Source organism: Hyperoodon ampullatus (assembly GCF_949752795.1).
Source record: "Hyperoodon ampullatus genome assembly, chromosome: 20".
Taxonomy (NCBI): domain Eukaryota; kingdom Metazoa; phylum Chordata; class Mammalia; order Artiodactyla; family Ziphiidae; genus Hyperoodon; species Hyperoodon ampullatus.
The window spans coordinates 6,262,588-6,281,749 of NC_136933.1; the positions used below are offsets into that span (position 1 = coordinate 6,262,588).

General features: G+C 35.8%; 1 protein-coding gene across 1 annotated transcript in view; it reads right to left on the bottom strand.

Annotated features, from left to right (window-relative positions):
* The window catches only part of LOC307068606 (disintegrin and metalloproteinase domain-containing protein 5-like), a gene marked incomplete at both ends in the record, with an annotated part of 136,110 nt that overhangs the window by 13,650 nt on the left and 103,298 nt on the right, over positions 1–19,162 (bottom strand). The window contains 2 exons of the mRNA XM_079726556.1: positions 13,994–14,105; positions 14,856–14,942. Of these exons, the coding sequence (XP_079582682.1) occupies positions 13,994–14,105; positions 14,856–14,942 (199 nt within the window). The remainder of the gene's footprint in view (positions 1–13,993; positions 14,106–14,855; positions 14,943–19,162) is intronic.

The window sequence follows — 19,162 nt, forward strand, 5'->3', positions numbered from 1 at the left end:
CAGTATCTTCGAGACAAAGATTACATGATATTTGTAATTAGAAAACAAGTGAATCAGATGAAGAGATCAGCCTCTCTGGCCATATACTGCAGATTGATTCTCAACTATGTGTATAGTCTTCCGGGTAATCAGTGATACCACATGGGTTATTTGAAAATGAATGTAATATATGCCCAGGTGGCCTTGGAAGTCTAAGTAGGAAAAATTGGTCTCACTTCTTTCGCTTATACTGTCTAGTTTTAACAAGCACTACTTATTTATACCAGCCAACAAAGAATATTTTCTACTAACTCTCCTCTCAGTTTGGTGACCTTCATTAAGTTAATTACTCGGAATCTCCATTTCCCATTGGTTAAACTAGTCCCCAATAATCTGCCTCAAGGCTTCTACCTCCTTCTAAAGATGCCTCAGGGAATCATCCAGTCATTTAACTATTATTCATGGTTTTTCACCTCCTTCCTTTTATGACCCCAAAGTGTCTTAGCCTTTATGACTCAAGCGTTTAACTGTCATATCAAACTCCCCAAAACATAGATCTTACCCATACCAAACTTTATGGGTAAATATCAGGTATAGAAATAAAAGATTTTTCCCTGGAGGAGCCAGCATGCATCAGCTCCCAAAGCTTCCCTATCCTCCACCCTGTGCCACATTCAGATTGATTACAGAAAACACAGATGGAGAGCTTTGTGTAAAGTAGATACAAGATTGCTCATAAACAGTCATTTCACTTTTGCACTGTTACACACTTTACATGATTACCCAGTTTCTCCAGCCAGCTATTCCACCATAAATCAGTAACTCCAGGTTTACTTAGAATAATCTATGTATACAGATGAGTATATCCTGCCAAAAACATTTTATAGAAAGGGGCTCCTGTTATATTTCTCTAGCAAACACTGTTCATACATGTAACAGTTAATTTTATGCATCCGTTTGACTGGGCCACGGTGACCTCGGATATTTGGTCAAATATTATTCTGGGTGTTTCTATGGGGTGTTTTCAAATGAGATTAACATTCAAATCAGTAGACTGAGTAAAGCAGTAGCTTTCTTTAATGTGGGTGGGTCTCGTCCTGGAGGCCTTAATAAAACGAAAACACTGACCCTCCAGTGGACATGGGAAGAGTCTTCCTGCCTGAGGTGCCCAAACCGAGACATCAGCCTTTCCTGACCTTCAAGCCTGCCGTCCTTCACACACAAACTGCACCATCGGCTCTCCTGGGGCTGCAGGTTACTGACTCACTCTGCACATCTTGGGATTTGTCAGCCTCCGTAATCACATGAGCCAATCAATTCCTTCGAAAACATCTCTCTCTCTCTCTCTCTCTCTCTGTCTCCATACTATTGATCCTGTTTCTCTGGAGAATTTTGATTTTGGTACCAAGAAGCAGGGTGTTGTTATAACAAATACCTAAATATGTGGAAATGGCTTTGGGTAGTGGCTAGAGGAATTTTGACGCACATTTCCGAAAACTCCGAGATTAATCTGAAGAGACTGTTGGTAGAAACATGGACGGTGAAAGCAACTCTGGTGAGGGCTCAGGGAGAAAAGAGGAGAGCAGAAGAGAAAGCCTACATTTTCTTAGAGAGTACAAAGGTAATCATGAACAGAATGGTGGTAGAAATATTTACATGAAAGTTGTTTCTGGTGAGATTTTAGACAGAAAAGGAAAATGATTAAGAAAAGGCAACTCCTGCTGTAAAGTGGCAAAAAACTTGGCTAAATTGTAACCTCGTGTTTTATGGAAGATAGAATTTGTGAGCCATGAAACTGGATAATTAGCTCAGAAGATTTCTAAGTGAAATGTTGAAGATGTAGTCTGGGTACTCCTGACTGCTTATAGTAATATGTGAGAGGAGGAGATAAATGGACGAAGTAAGCGTTACACAGGGAGGTACCAGAACTTAAAGATTTGGAGAATTCTGTCTATCCATATTGCAAAAAATGGGAAAACATGTTTTAGAGAGAACATACCAAAAGTGTGGATGGAAAAATCATCTGATAAAGAGACTGTGCATGTGATCCACCTCAGGAAAAGTCAGGAATAAGGATGAGATTACACCAGCAGAAACATTGCCAGGTTGGACCAAAGGGAACAGCACGGGGCAATAGAGCTATGTGGCTGCCAATATACTTTATCCTTCAAGAAAAGAGAAGGACACGAAGGTGATTCAGAGATCATCAAGGCTTCCTCCCCCATCACAGGTCCAGGAGCTGTCCCCCCCTCGGTTTTGACTAGCCAAGCTCCCCCGCCCAGTGGTTGAGAGGGGCAGGGCCACTCCAAAGAGCAGTATGGATGGGGCCTCTATCCAGAGCTGAAGGAGTGGGGTTGACTCTACTGCAGGCTCTGGGGTTATGCTGCTACCCCAATGGGCCTGGAGGGCAGAACATCAACCCTAAGAGGATTATCTTCCAACCTTAAAATCGAATTGAATTTGCCTTGCTAGGTTTTATTTGTATTTACTGGGATCTGTCACCCCTTTCTTCTTTCCAATTTCTCCCTGTAGGAACAAGAATGTCTATCCTATGCCTGTCTCACCTTTGTTTTTTGGAAGCACATAACTTGTCTGATTTCACACGTTCATAAATGGAGAAGAATTTTGCCTCAAGATGAATCATAGCTCAAGTCTCACACATTCCTCATTTTGATGATATTTAGAAGAGACGTTGTATTTGGAATTTATACTGAAACGGGTTAAGACTTTTGGAGCTACTGAGATGGGGTGGACGTATTCTGCATAAAAGGAGGACATGAATTTGGGGAGCCATACGATGGAATGTTATGGACTGAATAGTATTCCCCCCAATTCATATGCTGAATTGAATCCCTAAACCCCAGTGTGATGGTATGTGGAGATGAGGCCTTTGGGAGGTAATTAGGGTTGAGATCATAAGGGTGGGGTCCTAATCTGATGGAACTGATGTTCTTATAAGAGGAGGAGGAGACACCAGAGAGCTTTCTCTCTCCACACACACAGAGGACTCAGCAAGAAGGCAGCCATATGCAAGCTAGGAAGAGAGCTCTCACCAGAAACCGAATTTGCCAGCACCTCGATCATGGGTTCCCAGCCTCCACAGCTGTGAGAGAATAAATTTCTATTGTTTAAGGTACCCAGTCTGTGGCATTTTGTTATGGCAACCAAGCAGACTAATAGTGTATTTTCATGAAGGAATGGATGAGGTCATTTATTCCCTAGGCCATCCATTGAAGGGAGGACTAGCTGTGGAACACCAAACAAACAAGTGATTACCAGTGGAGAGTGGGAAGAGGGGAGGGGAAAGGGATTAAAATGTATAAACTTCTATGTAGAAAATAAGCTACAAGGTTATATTTGTGCAGCACAGGGAATAGAGCCAATATCCTAATAACATTAAATGGACTATAATCTATAAAAACTTTGAATCACTATGCTGTAAACGTGAAACTAATACATTGTAAATTGACTGTACTTAAAAAAAAACACTTTCCTTCCTAGAGATATTCATTACCTAATAGTCTAGGGAACTTCAGGTTAGAAGACAAGATGGTTTAGTATTAGAAAATCTTCAAAGGCAATATAAGACACAATATAATCAGTTCAATAGATGCCTTCCACATATCTAATAAAGCCCAAAATACATTCCTGATTTTAAATAAAATTGGGAGAGATAAATATTTTCTCAACAAGATGAATATTGAATCAAAAGGAGCAGCCTTTTCATGAGACAATATTAGAGGTATTCCTAAGAAGTAACGATAGCCTCTTTCATGATGATTTCCTGTTATTCTGAATGGATTACCCAATACAATTATGAAATGAGAGAGAGAGAGAGAGAGAGAAGGTGAAATTAACTGAAGAAGAGGAAAGAAAGGAAAATTATTATTAAAAAGGTGTGGCAAAATTATTATTAATTTCAGTTCATATCATTTAAAAAATATAAACCCCCTAAAAAAATCAACTAAAAGCCTTTTGAAAATGATGATAGTCCATTGATAAAATGTACGCACAAAAATCAGGTTTCCTATAATTAAAAGTAGCAATTTAAAATACAACAGATCTTCTGATATCAATGTTCAAAAAAATGATGATATTCTTAAAAATTAAACTGGTAACTTTTGATCTACAGATCCTGCTATACCCATAGAGAGATCAAAACCACAATGAGTTATCACTTTACACTCATTAGGTTGGTTACTATAAAAAGAAGAGTTGGTGAGGATATGGAGAAATTGGAAAACTCGTTGATGAGAATGTAAAATGATTCAGCCTCTATGAAAAAGAGTTTTGTGGTTCCTCAGAAAGTTAAATATAGAATTACTATATTATCCAGCAATTCCACATTTAGGTATATACTCAAAGTATTGAAAGCATGGACTCAAACAGATATTTGTACACCCACGTTCACAGCATCATTATCCACAATAGTCAAAAGGTGGAAGTAAGCCAAGTATCCATCAACAGATCAATGGATAAACCAAATGTGATATATACATGCAACCGAATATTACATGGCCTTAAAATGGAATGAAATTTTGACATGCTACGACACGGGAGAACTTTGAAGACATTATGTTAAATGAAATAAACCATAAATAAAAGGACAAATAATGTATAATTCCACTTCTATAAGGTATGTGAAAGTGGTCAGATTCATAGAAACAGAAATTAGAATGGTGGCCTCCATGGGTTGAGGAAGAGAGGAATGGGGAGTTATTGTTTAATGAATATAGAGTTCCAGTTCTGCAAGACGAAAGAGTTCTGGAGATGGATGGTGGGTTTACAACAGTGTACACCAATGTATTTAATGCCACAGATTCATACATTTAATAATGGTTAAAATGGTAAATTTTGTTATGCATATTTAAAAATTAAACATATACATATAAAAATGTATGTGTGTTAGGTCAAAAATATCACTAGAAGTGATTGTCAAGGGTAATGAAAGAAAAATATGCAGAATAATTATAAATTTCCTACAACCATAAGATAAATGGGAAGCCTCATGAAATTAAAGAAATGCGAATGGAATTTTTTTTACTATTGGCTTGTCATAGATTTAAAAGGTTGATAATAACACCTGAAAATCAATAATAATATATAATATTAGTAGTGGTTAACTTCTGGGGTTAAGATTATATAAAATTATTAAAAGAAAAATTATAATATAAGATTAAATAAACTTGATGTATAAATTTTATATACCAAGTAGACAAGTTAACAAAAATATATGAGGATTTAGATTCTAGAATATGCAAACAAGTAAGTCATACACACAATCACATATATATTTAATTATATTTAATTATGTACATATGTTATATCTTTGTATGTAATGCTATAAAAACAGATTATACATTCTTTGAAAATATCCATGAAATATTAATAAAAGACAATAAGGTACTGGTTACAAATAAGGCCAGGATAAATTCCATAATTTGAGGTTTTCCCAGGCCATATTCTGTTAACATAAGTCAGTGATATTCAAAATAAATAAAATGAGGATATAAAGCAAACTTGGATTCCTTGGGATCACCATGCCTCTCAAACTCTTTATGCCCCCAAATGCATTCAGCATCACAAGGGCTTCTCCCACATTGAGTCCAGGCCCATCAGCAGCCCAGGGCTTCCTTGACTGGGTACAGGGCCCCAAGGAGATAATTTGGGCACAGAACAGGCAGTCAGCTGGCATACCAGCCCAGGGGTTTCGGGGTAGACTGACAGGTCCCAGAATAGAGGGGATGAATACAGCCTACGGCAGCTGACTAAAAGAAACTAGTTGTATTGGAAGGTTTCCTCTGAGCCCAGGCTCAGGTGCAACCACAGTACTGCCATTTGGACCTAAAGTGGCTTAGGGTAACTAACCATGATTGTTGGCCTGGCACTGTTCCAAGTGTTGTAAGGAAAGCCTTATATACCAGGGCATCCATTAACAGGATGGGAAATTTTCTGATTTTTAGAAACTGGCTTGGAAGTTTGGAAGGAAAAAACAAAATTCATACAGAAGCTTAAAAAAAATACCCAGGAACTAAAAGCAACATTGTTTTGGTGTCAAGTGAATATAGCATAGATTATCTGCAGTTGCTGTTGCTGTTTTTAACTCTGACTACTGATGTTCACTCTGAGTGATGTGACTTAAGTGTGCAACGTAAGGGTACTGAAATCATTAATGTGAACAGTACATCTTTGACTTAGTCTGTGGATTAACTGTTGTGCTTTGTGTCAAGATAGCACTAATTTTTCATATTGTCAATACTGTGATCTTTCCTAAGAGCTCAGATAATGAAAATCAGAATGATGACAATACTAACACCAGCATGACCCAGACATCACTGAACAAGAAGGCTAAATGACTGTTCCTAGTGACAGATGGAAGAACATATACAACTAGATTAGATACGTAAGTAACCAAACATAGCGTATTGTACAATATGCCAAAAATAATTTGGACCTAGAAATAAACCATGCGTATATGGTCAATTAACATATAACAAAGGAGCCAAAAATATACAATCTAGAAAGGATAGTCTCTTCAATAAATTGTGTTGGGAAAACTGAACAGCTACATGTAAAAGAGTGAAACTGGACCACTATCTTACACAATACATAAAAATTAACTCAAAATGGATTAAAGAGTTGAATGTAAAACCTAAAACCATAAAACTGCTAGAAGAAAATATAGGCAGTAAACTCCTTGACTTTAATCTTGGTGATGATTTTTTGAATCTGACACCCAAAGCAAAGGCAACTAAAGCAAAAATCAACAAGCAACAAAACATCAAATGTAAAAGCTATTTCACAGCAAAGGAAACTATCAACAAAATGAAAAGACAACCTAGTGAATGGGAAAATATATTTGCAAATCATACATCTGATAAGGGGTTAATATCCAAAATATACAAAGATGTCATACAACTTAAGAGCAAAACAAAAAAATCCAATTAAAAAATGGGCAGAAGATTTGAATAGACATTTTTCCAAGTAAGACATCCAAATAGCCAACAGGTATATGATAAGATGCTCAACGTCAAAAATCATTGGGAAAATTCAAATCAAAACCACAATGAGATATTACCTCACACCTGTCAGAATGGCTATTCTCAAAAAGATAAGAAATAACAAGTGTTGGTGAGGATGTAGAGAAAAGGGAACCCTCATGCAGTGTTGGTTGGAATGTAAATCGGGTTAGCCACTATGGAATACAGCATGCATGTTCCTCAAAAAATTTAAGAATATAACTACCATATGATCCAGTAATTCGACTTCTGGGTATATACCCAAAGGAAATGAAAACACTAAGTTAAAAAGACACATATACCTCCATAGTCATTGCAGCAGTATTTACAGCAGTCAAGATATGGAAACAATCATCTATCATCCTGACCAAAAAATGTGATACATGTATATATCTATATCTATATCTATATATATATAATGAAATATTATTCAGCCATAAAAAGAATAAAATTTTGCCATTTGCAAGAACATGGATGAGCCTCAAGGGCATTATGCTAAATGAAGTAAGTCAGACAGAGTAAGACAAATACCATATGATCCTACTTACATGTAGAATCTAAAAAACAAAACAAAACAAAAAACAAGCTCATAGATACAGAGAACAGATTGGTGGTTGCCACACATTGGGGTGGGGGATGAGCAAATTGGGTGAAGGGGGTCAAAAGGTCCAAACTTCCACTTACAAAATAAATACATCATGAGGATTTAATGTACATCATGGTGACTGTAGTAAATAATACAGTATTTTAGTTGTTTTCTTATAGTTGATTTCTAATCTCATAGCACTGTGGTCAAAAAAGATGCTTGATATGATTTAAATTTTCTTAGATTTACTGAGGCTGCTTTGTGGCCCAAGATGTGAGCTATCCTGGGAATGCTCAGTGTGCACATGAAAACAATATGTATTCTGCTGTTTTCAAATAGAATGATATATAGATATCAATTAAGTCCACAGGATCTAATGTGTCATTTAAGGCCTGTATTTCCTTATTGATTTTCTCTCTGGATGATCTGTCCATTGGTGTAAGTGGTGTGTTAATGTCCCCCACTATTATTGTGTTACTATCAATTTTTCCTCTTATATCTGTTAACATTTGTCTTATATATTGAGATGTTCCTGCGCTGGGTGCATATATATTTACAATTGTTATATCTTCTTAGATTTATCCCTTGATCATTATGTACTGCCCTTCTTTGTCTCTTGTAACAGCCTTTATTATAAAGTCTATTTTGTCTGATATGAGTATTGCTACTCCAGCTTTCTTTTGGTTTCCATTTTCATGGAATAACTTTTTCCATCTCCTCACTTTCATCTGTATGTGTCTTTAGATCTGAAGTGGGTCTCTTGTAGACAGCATATATATAGGTCTTGTTTTTCTATCCATTCAGCCAGTCTATGTCTTTTGGTTGGAGGATTTAATCCATTTACATTTAAGGTAATTATCAATATATATGTTTTTATTGCCATTTTTTTAATTGTTTTTTTTTTTTGGTCTTTTTCTTCCCTTCCTCTTTTGTTCTCTTCTCTTGTGATTTGATAACTAACTTTACTGTTGTGTTTGGATTTCTTATTCTTTTTGTGTATGTATCTACTGTAGATCTTCAGTTTAGGGTTACCATGAGGTTTTGATATAGCAGTCTATATTTAAACAAGATTGTTTTAAGTTGCCAGTCTTTTAATTTCAAATGCATTCCCAATATCCTGCATTTGTACTATCTTCTCACAATTGCCGGTTTTGATATATTTGTGTGCAGATTATTTCCTACCTTTACTATATATTTGCCTTTACTGGTGAGCTTTTCCATTCATATATTCCTTGTTTCTTGTTGTGGTCTTTTCTTTTCTGCCTAGAAAATTCCTTTAGCATTTATTACAAAGCTGGTCTGGTAGTGCTGAATTCTCTTAGCTTTTGCTTGTCTGTAAAGCTTTTGATTTCTCTGTCAAATCTGAATGAGAGCCCTTCTGGGTAGAGTATTCTTGGTTGCAGGTTCTTCCCTTCCACCACTTTAAATATATCATGCCACTCCTTTCTGGCCTGTAGAGTTTCTGCTGAAAAATCAGCTGATAACCTTATGCAAATTCCCTTGCATTTTATTTGTTGCTTTTCCCTTGTTGCTTTTTATATTTCCTCTTTTACTTTTGTCAATTTGACTACTATGTGTCTCAGTATGTTCCTCCTTGGGTTCATCCTGCCTAAGAGTCTGCGCTTCCTGATTTGGGTGACTGTTTCCTTTCCCACATTAGGGAATTTTTCAGCTATTATATCCTCAAATATTTTCTCAGGTCCTTTCTCTCTCTCTTCTCCTCTGGGACTGCTATAATGAGATGCATTTAATGTTGTCCCAGAGGTCTCTTAGACTCTCATTTCTTTTCATTCTTTTTTCTTTATTCTGTTCCCTGGCAGTGATTTCCACCATTCTGTCTTCCAGGTAACTTATCCATTCTTCTGCCCCATTTATTCTGGTATTGATTCCTTCTAGTGTATTTTTCATTACAGTTATTTTACTGTTCATCTCTGTTAGTTTGTTCTTTAGATTTTCTAGCTCATTGTTAACCATTTCTTGTCTCTTCCCAGTCTGTGCCTCCATTCTTTTTCCAAGATTTTAGATATTTACTGTCATTACTCTGAATTCTTTTTTGGGTAGACTGCCTATCTCCACTTCACTTAGTTGTTCTTCTGGGGTTTTATCTTGTTCCTTGCTCTGGGATATGTTCCTCTGCCATCTCATTTTGTCTAACTTTCTGTGATTGTGGTTTCCATTCCACAGGCTGCAGGGTTGTCATTCTTCTTGCTTCTGCTGTCTGCCCCCTGGTGGATGAGGCTGGTCTAAGGGACTTGTGCCAGCTTCCTGATGGGAGGGCCTGGTTCCTGCCCACTGGTGGGTGGAACTGGGTCTTGTCCCTATGGCGGGCAGGGCCATGTCAAGGGGTGTGTTTAGTGGGAAGCTGTGGGCTCAGGAAGACTTTAGGCAATCTGTTCACTGATAGGTGGGGTTATTTTCCCATTCTGCTTGTTGTTTGGCATGAGGCATCCCAGCACTGGAGCCTATAGGTAGTTAGGTGGGGCCAGGTCTTGGTGAGAAAATGGCAGCCTCCAGCAGGGCTCATGCCAATAAGTATGCCCCAGAACTACTGCCACCAGTGTCTTTGTCCCTGCAGTGGGCCACAGCCACCCCCAGCCTGCACAGGAGACCCTCCAATACCAGCAGGTAGGTCTGGTCCAGGCTCTTATGAGGTCACTGCTTTTTCCTGGGACCTGGTGCACACAAGACCTTGTGTATGCCCTCCAAGAGTGGAGGTTCTGTTTCCCCAAGTCCTGTGGAATTACTATGATCAAACCCCGCTGACCTTCAAAGGCAGATGCTCAGGGGGCTCCTCCTACCAATGACAGACCCCTAGGCTGGGGAGCCTGACATGGGGCTCAAAACTTTCACGCTTTGGGAGAACCTCTGCGATATAATTATTTTCCAGTTTGTGGGTTGCCCACTTGATGGGTATGGGATTTGATTTTATCACTACTGTGCCCCTCCTACCATCTTGTTGTGGCTTTTTCTTTATATTTGGATGTAGGGTTACTTTTTTGGTAGGTTCCAGTATTTTTCTGTTGATGGTTGTTCAGCAGTTAGTTGTGATTTTGGTGTTTTTGTGAGAGAGGGTGAGCTAACTAACATCTTTCTACCCAGCCATCTCGTCTCTGCCTCCTTTTTTTTTCCCTTTGTGCTTAGTCTTGTTTCACTCCCTCATAAGGTGCCAAGTGCAGAGGCTTTGCACCCAGCACTTCAAACCAGAGTGCCCAGTGTGAAACGGCTGTGCCGACATCTCCGCTCAGTGTGCAGAAGCATTCAATAATACAGTGTTGCTTATTTAAAAGTTGCTAAGAGATTAGAATTTATAAGTTCTCAACACAAGAAAAAAAATTTTGTAACTATGCATGGTGACAGCTGTTACCTAGACTTATTATAGTGATTATTTTCCAAGGTATACAATATCAAATCATTATGCTGAACACCTGAAACTAATGTAATGTTATACATCAGTTCTATCTCAATTAAAAATATTTGGATTTGGGTATGGTGGAGAAGGAGTTGTGAAAGCAACATACGGAGATGGAATCTCAAATGTCTGCAGTGAGACAAGAAAGTATTTCTAAGTCAGTCATATTTTTCTGTTTCCTAATGAAAAAAAACAAATTGTCTTCCCAAAAGATAGCAATGTTCAAATAAAAATAGCTACCACTGAATTAGTTTGGGTACACCACAAGAACAAAAATATTTTCTCTATTCATTCAGTTTCTTGATTGTTCTACAAAACTGAGTAAAATTACATTTCTAGATTCATAGATTGCAACTAAAATGCCCAATGGGAGAAAAAAGAGTTATTTTGATAACATCTGTTGACTCCTCACAGTGAAGTAATGATTCTGTCGCATTTTACCAAGTGAATGTGGCAGCAAAATATTGCCCTCAGCTCTTAGGTAATTTGGTTTCCAGAACAGAGTTTCAAATAGGCTTCTGAATTTCTATGAAAATTTTAATAAAACCATATAAAACAAAAAGATTTTTGCTATCTTGCTCAAATACAAACCAGACTTTGCTCATCTATATGTGTAGTTAGCAGACAGGGCAAATGTAAATTTTTGCAAGTTCCATTCAGTCTATAAATTTCTTAATGAAGAAAAGAAAAAGATCTCACTTGCCAAATGTCCTGTACACCTGGTACACAACACCAAAATGGGTGTGATTTGTTTTCCTGTGATATAAAGGCTTTCATAATGAAAGGTTCAGTCAGTTTCAGTTTCCTCAAAGCGCATAAGCACTTACCAAGAATTTTTTTTTTAACTTCACAAAATGGAAAGAAATTGCTTCCTTAAACAAGTGTAGAAGATGACTGTACTCCTTACTGACCATAAAAGATATGTTAAAATATTTAAGATGTAAAATCTTATTTTTAAAAGTTTGGACAAGAAGAATGTACTTCTCTAATTTTGAAATTCATGGAGGATGAGAATAGGAAAAAAAGTGTGTAGTGAAGCAGAAACTTATGTGCTATTTCTCCAAAACAATCTGATGATCTGTGAAGGGGCCATCAGGATTATAGAAAAGGATGCACTGACTGCACCTGGGTAGTTCTATGATTTGCACAGGTTGTGACAACTCATACAATGAAAAAATGACTCATATTTTTGGAAATAAGACGGCTTCAGAACTCAAAACAATGTAACCAGAGATGGGTAAGCAAGTTCAGAAGGACCTTCTCAGTTCCTTTATTAAAACTGTAATTTATGTGGAATTCAACTTAGATTTCACTAATTAAGATTACTTCTATGCTTTAAAGCATGCTCCCTGAGAAAGAGAGATTTAACACATGACATCCAATGTGCTTTGGAGTGTATAAAAATGATGGGCCTTATAGACGTGGACAGCCTATAAGATGAATTTAAATATGCAAAGGAGCTGATTGACAGAGAGGTGGCCTACTAGAATAAGCCTGTAGAAAAAAAGAGAATGATTTTTGAAGAGCTGCAAAATAATATTTCCAAGCCTGAAAACCTGCTGTACCTAGTAAATAAGACCCAAGTATCCCATGCTCAAATGCTTTTGTCAAGATACTTAGCTTAATGCCACCATGATGGACTGACACCAGAATTCAGTAAATGTGGGTTTGTTAAAACAAGAGCTTCAAGTCAAAATGAATTTTACATTTGATTCTATTCCATTTTGCTACTACTTAAAAGAAGAATGTCTTACAGGCTGCAAGAGCAGTTCAGAAAAGTATAACTGGAAAATGAAACCAAAAATCAAAAATATGTCTGACTGTATTACGGCACAGAAGGAAGCATGTCAATGCTATTTTCATTAAATATGAGCATATCTTTAATCATTCCTACCATATTTATATTCTTTCTCCTTTCTAAAAGTCCTATGTTTATGTATCTTAAGAATAAACAATAAGATAGCCATGTAAAATTTAAATATCTAGTAAAGAATTTTTAAAAAGAGGTAAAATAAATTGCTGTATCAGAGGTTACATTATAAAATATTCTCATTATAAAGTATTGCTGTTTTTACTCACATGTTTTATTTTTTAATTGGTTGTTCTATAAACTATTGATCAGCACTGTTTACTAATTCTATTGCTATTTCACTTAAATAATAGCAATTTATGTAACAAAAGTACACAGTACAGAATAATGTACAATTTCAAATAAATGCCTATTCTTTCAACATATTTATGTGAAAATAATAATATACGTGTAGTTGTAATTATATGTTAAATGATTATGTTTATTTTTTGGTCTGATACACAGTCTGATACAGCTGTGTTTTAGCTGTCTAAAAAGTTACTCACCCTAGGTATGCCCCCTCAATAGTCAAGCTACACATAAGTCTGCCCAGGAGTTCATCATTTAATTGCCCCAAAAGAAAAAGGGTTTGTAAAGGTAGACAGATCTCCTCTTCTCCCAAGTTAGTTTAGGTGGGTTCCAATAACCTTCTGGAACCAGGGACTATCCCCCACCTGTTCCCAGTCTCATCCAGGCCTGCTTGATCTCAAAATACTACTCAGGAACCCTAGAGGGGATATCCTAAAGGGAAATTTCTAAAGATTAGATTGTAGCTCCTAAAATGCAGGAGAAAGGAGTAGCCTTGAAAGATTCTGGTGGCATTAATATTACAATGACTACTAACATCATTTAAAACTAGGAATATATGAGACAATACAAAGTGAATAATCTAAATTAACTAATCAAATTATATGCACTGGAATTTCTACTTCTAAAATTTCCTACCAGTAGTTACACTTTTTCTTAGACAATGTCAGTGTTGATATAGAAAGAAGAGTTCAAACTTAACTGTCTTAGAGTCTTTTAAATATTACAAGTAAAGTAAAACCATAATTGTTGACTAGTTGCTTTGCAATGTGACTTGGAACCTACAACTGTAATTTATTGTCTTACATATTGTCTTTGATTAATAAAGTTTTAAAGACACTAACCAGCTTTGCCCCTGTGTCCATCATCAACACTTCCAAAATCTCCTGCCATCGGCTTGCAATGAGGAGGAGCAAACCCCATTTTACAATGGCAATTGTTAAAATTGTTGCAGACCTAGAATAATCAGAAAATAGAACAATTTTTATGTACAAAGATGGTTTTCAATAGAGACCAATTAATATTCTACACGTATTCAACAGAGAATTTATTCCAGAGAATGTATCCATTCCAGAGAATTTACCTTAAATAGACAAATTCAACAAATTTTCTCTTGACATTTCCCATACTGAGAAAGTATATCTGGCTTCTGTTGCCAAATCAATTTTTGCCAAATTCTTTTCCCAAATAAATTCTCTCAACTCTCCCCACAGCCAGACCAAAATATTGTCAATCACCAGTAACATGCCTCTAATTATCATTTACTTCCTAGCTTCACAGAACAGCCCAGACACTAAATTAATGAGCAAGACCAGCAAGAAAATCCTAATGACCTTTATTTACCATTTCCTGCCTTCTCTCTGTAAAAATAAGATCATTTTGGTTAGATGGTAACACATAGTGCTTATAGCACATCCAGCCCACATATTTACCAAACATCTTATAGATGTTTGGTAAATCTATAAGGTAAATAGATTTGGTAAATATAGAATCATCTTAAATGTTTCTACTTTATCTTCTCTAATAAACGGTTTGGCAAGATTTCTCAAGAAGATAAGATTGAAGCTATAAGTTACAAACTGTTAAATGACACTAAGCAGCATGAAAGTGATCAAAAACATTATTCAAATGATTTCTTTAAATCTCCAAACTGTTTATTGAATTGTTCAAAGCATGTTGCTTAAAATGAAAACTGAAATTACTTACTCCATTTGAATTACAATCTCTGGTAGAATTGCAACTCTGAAAATTGACATGGTATTTAAGTTCTACACAGTTAAATCTCAGACAATACTGAAACAAAGCAAAAGAAGTAAAAAACAAGTTCAGTCAAACCATCAGATTGTGTGCATAGATAATACATAAGAAAAAATTCAAGAAAATTCAAGAATTCGTATTACCAAGAATTGGCATAAAAATCCAAAACATAAAGTAATAATTGTGACTGCATTGAAATAAATGTGAAATAAGCTATATGTTTTCAGATTGTAAAGATATAGTCTTATATAAGAAGTTGAAACTTTTATTTTCTTACTATCTAGCACCAGAAGTCCTCTTAGAAAGAGAAATATCTGGAAAAATAATTTGATTAGTCCCTTCAGTTCAATAATTATCTGAGAAGCATTTTTAAAATACCCAGGCCTGGGTACCTCCTGAGACCATTATATTAAAATCTCTGGGGCCAGGGTCCAGGTGATTATCACGTGCAGTCAGGGTTAAGAAGCATCGAGTGGGAGGCTGAGGTATTGAAATCATTGGTATGAGGAGCAAAGGAAGGTAAGTTACTATTTCATATTGGGGAAAAATGAGGAGAAAGCAAGGATAACAGGTAGTTATATGAGGTAATAGGATAATGAGAGACTCCCATGGGTGAGATGGCTAAAAGGCCTTCTAAGAAAAGGAATGTTTAATGTGTGAATTACATTGTCCTAATTTATGGCATTAAATTGTGTGACCTTTCCCAATTATACAAAATTTTTCAGTAAAGTCAATACTTTATGAAAGAGTTTTGTTCTTTGGTGAGTTGTGTCTTTGGATCATAATAACAGGGTATGCAGAAAGAAGAGGATCAGAATTCTGAAACAGAAATTTGAGCCAATATCATTTACATTTCAAGGGGAGAGAGATCTCAGGTCTTATTTGTATCTATATGTTTCCAAATGAGCAAGATGTGACAGATTCTTGGATTATTTTCTTGCGCTATTATCAAAGAGCATTATATAAAAATAAATTTGAATTTAGCAAGCAAACCTTGAGACTTTCTCTCAAAAGAAATGTACACTTATTTAACTTTCCAGAGTAGCTCTTGGAATTAATAATTTCTAGGATTAATTAGAACATTAAATGGTTGTTAGATATATTGTTTGTTTATAGGATATTAGAACATTCTAAAAACATTCTAAAATTATAGTATGCTATATTATTAATTGTTAATACTGTTCTCTTGTTCTTATGTATAACATAAATGATAACTATAATATGTGTTATAGCAAAATATTGTAATAATAGTATTCAATTTAATTAAAACATTCATCTACCAATCAGAAAAAAATCAGAGTTGATTATAAGAAGTTAAAATCAGTGTAAATTTGGAGGTTCTATTGAAACAATGAATACAATTCAAGAAAGTTGTTACAAAAACATTCCAAAGGAGGAAAAATGCTTGATCATATAATACCTTACTCGTGCCAAACTAGTATTCACATGTGATCTTCAAATGTTAGCTAAAAAATTACTCCCTATAGTGCATGCAAAAGCACTTGATTACATATTGCAGAACATAAAAAATGATCTGTATAAAAATTATTTAAAAGTAATGTTGCTGTTAAAAAGAGGTGTGGAGATCATTAAAAACAAATATTGCTGGAATATTGCTAATATACCTGTTAAAAATTGTCCACACTTGGGGGCTTCCCTGGTGGTGCAGTGGTTGAGAATCTGCCTGCCAATGCAGGGGACACGGGTTCGAGCCCTGGTCTGGGAGGATCCCACATGCCACGGAGCGGCTATGCCTGTGAGCCACAACTACTGAGCCTGCACGTCTGGAGCCCATGCTCCGCAATGAGAGGCCACGATAGTGAGAGGCCCGCGCACCGCAATGAAGAGTGGCCCCTGCTTGCCACAACTGGAGAAAGCCCTCGCACAGAAATGAAGACCCAACACAGCCAAAATAAATAAATAAATTAATAAACTCCTACCCCCAACATCTTCTTAAAAAAAAAAACAAAACTGTCCACACTTGAAAATAGAGAAAATTGGAGAACCATATTTCTTTTCAATGTCATTTTTGAATATTCATTAAAGGACCCATCTAAGGTAAACCTAAAGATTATTTAATTATTTAAGGGAATGTACTTTGTATAACTTGCTAGTCAGTACTGATAAGAGCCTAGATTTTGTGAACTTATATGTTAACATAGTTTCTGTCTGGCCAATATGTAAATGAGTTTTGTCTGATTGAAACCATAACCCAAAATTATGGTTTTATTACACTATAGGACATTAGCAGATTTTACTTCGAACCTAACAAGTGTATTTCAACATTCTTTTACTTAATGCCTCTAAAGTAGGGTGATTCCCAAGTGGCATCAAAAATTTAACTTGGCTGATTCTCCATTTCTCTAAGTTTTTTTCTTCTCATTTTGTTTTTTTTTGCTTTGTTTTTGTTTCCGATTCTTGACCAAGTCAGTAAGTCTGCCCATGATGTGTATATATTTGTGAGTGCTTGTATATATGCATATACACATGTGTATACACATACAATTTTGCTTAGTTTATATATTACAGAATGGCTATAACTTTGGGTTGTATTAATTAACTTGTTCGTTTTTGTCACTTTAAAAAGAAAATGAGTGTGACTGTAAGGGATTGTATTAAGTATGTATGAGTTTTTAGGCTGCTAACTAGCTTCTGTATGAGAGGCAGAAATAAATTATCTACCTCTCACATCTTTCTGAAATATAACTTAATTGGGTTAAAAATTATAATTACTACAATTAGGACATGCCAGTAGCAATAATGGCAGAAGACAATTATGTATCAGGATAATAGGATGTGTAATTGCTTCTCAAAAGACAAAACTGTTTTATCCTAATGCTATATCTGGTTGTTTCAGAATATGAAAGAGGACAGTGAAAGTCAAGGCCTGAATGAATATGGAAAATTATAGACATTTTGTGCAAAGTAACCTTGGTTTTGTTGATAATACCTATGCACAAGAAAACAATGAGTCTGAAAAAAATTTAGCAACAACTGTTCAATTTTGGTGGGGTCATTCATAAGATAATTTAAAAAATATGCTTGTGAATACCGTAAAGCCTCATACTATATTGATGCAAAATTAGAATTTGGGTTTTAAAAATTGTATACATAGAAATTGCCTGTGAAGTATTCAATTTGCTCTTAACAGTGGTAGTACAAGGTTTTTGTTTACTTTCTATAAATTTACCTGGATGGCAGAGATTCAATATTTCACCAGAATAATTCTCTGTGCTTTGTATTATGTAAGTGGTTATTTTTTAAAACGTCCCCCTTTTTTTGAAAGAGCTAAAGTTCCCTATAATTTTACTACCTTTTCCTATTTTATGTAAGCTCTTGCACTGTCACTTTGATTAACAGGGAGTTAAGCAATTTTTACTAGATACCAATAATCCTTTTTAATTAAGTAACCACCTTGGACAACTCTGGTGATTTTACCTTACCAAGGTCAGAGTCTAAAGTCAAAACTATTTTTTTTTCGGGCTTCCCTGGTGGCGCAGTGGTTGGGAGTCTGCCTGCCGATGCAGGGGACACGGGTTCGTGCCCCAGTCCGGGAAGATCCCACATGCCGTGGAGCGGCTGGGCCCATAAGCCATGGCCGCTGAGCCTGCGCGTCCGGAGCCTGTGCTCCGCAGCGGGGGAGGCCACAACAGTAAGAGGCCTGCGTACCGCAAAAAAAAAAGAAAATTTTTTCTTCATGATTTTATTAACACCTAAAACTATCTTTGAGATTTCTGAGATTGCCATCAGAAAATAACAGATTTGTTCTCTTATCTCATAAATATAAGAATGCTAGAAATAATTACAATTTGTTTGGTATTCTCCATTATTTATTTATTTTTGTAAGATATTAATTTTTTAATGAAAACTCATCATATTGTAATGGCTTTTTACAAAATAAAAGAAACTATTGTTCCTAATTGCAGTTGGGAAGAATTTTACAATATCTTTCTTTTTTTAATCCATTTTTAAATTTAAGTAGTTAATTTACAATGTTGTGTTAGTTTCAGGTGTACAGCAAAGTGATTCAGATATATATATATATGTTTTCATTTTCAGGTTCTTTTCCATTATAGGTTGTTACAAGACCTTGAATATAGTTCCCTGTGCTATACAGTAGGTCCTTGTTGTGTACCTAGTTTATACATAGTAGTGTGTATATTGTAACCCCAAACTCCTAATTTATGATATTCTCCATTATTTCCTAATAGATAGCAATGTAAGAGCTGCATAGGAAGAACTGTCAAAGAACTTCA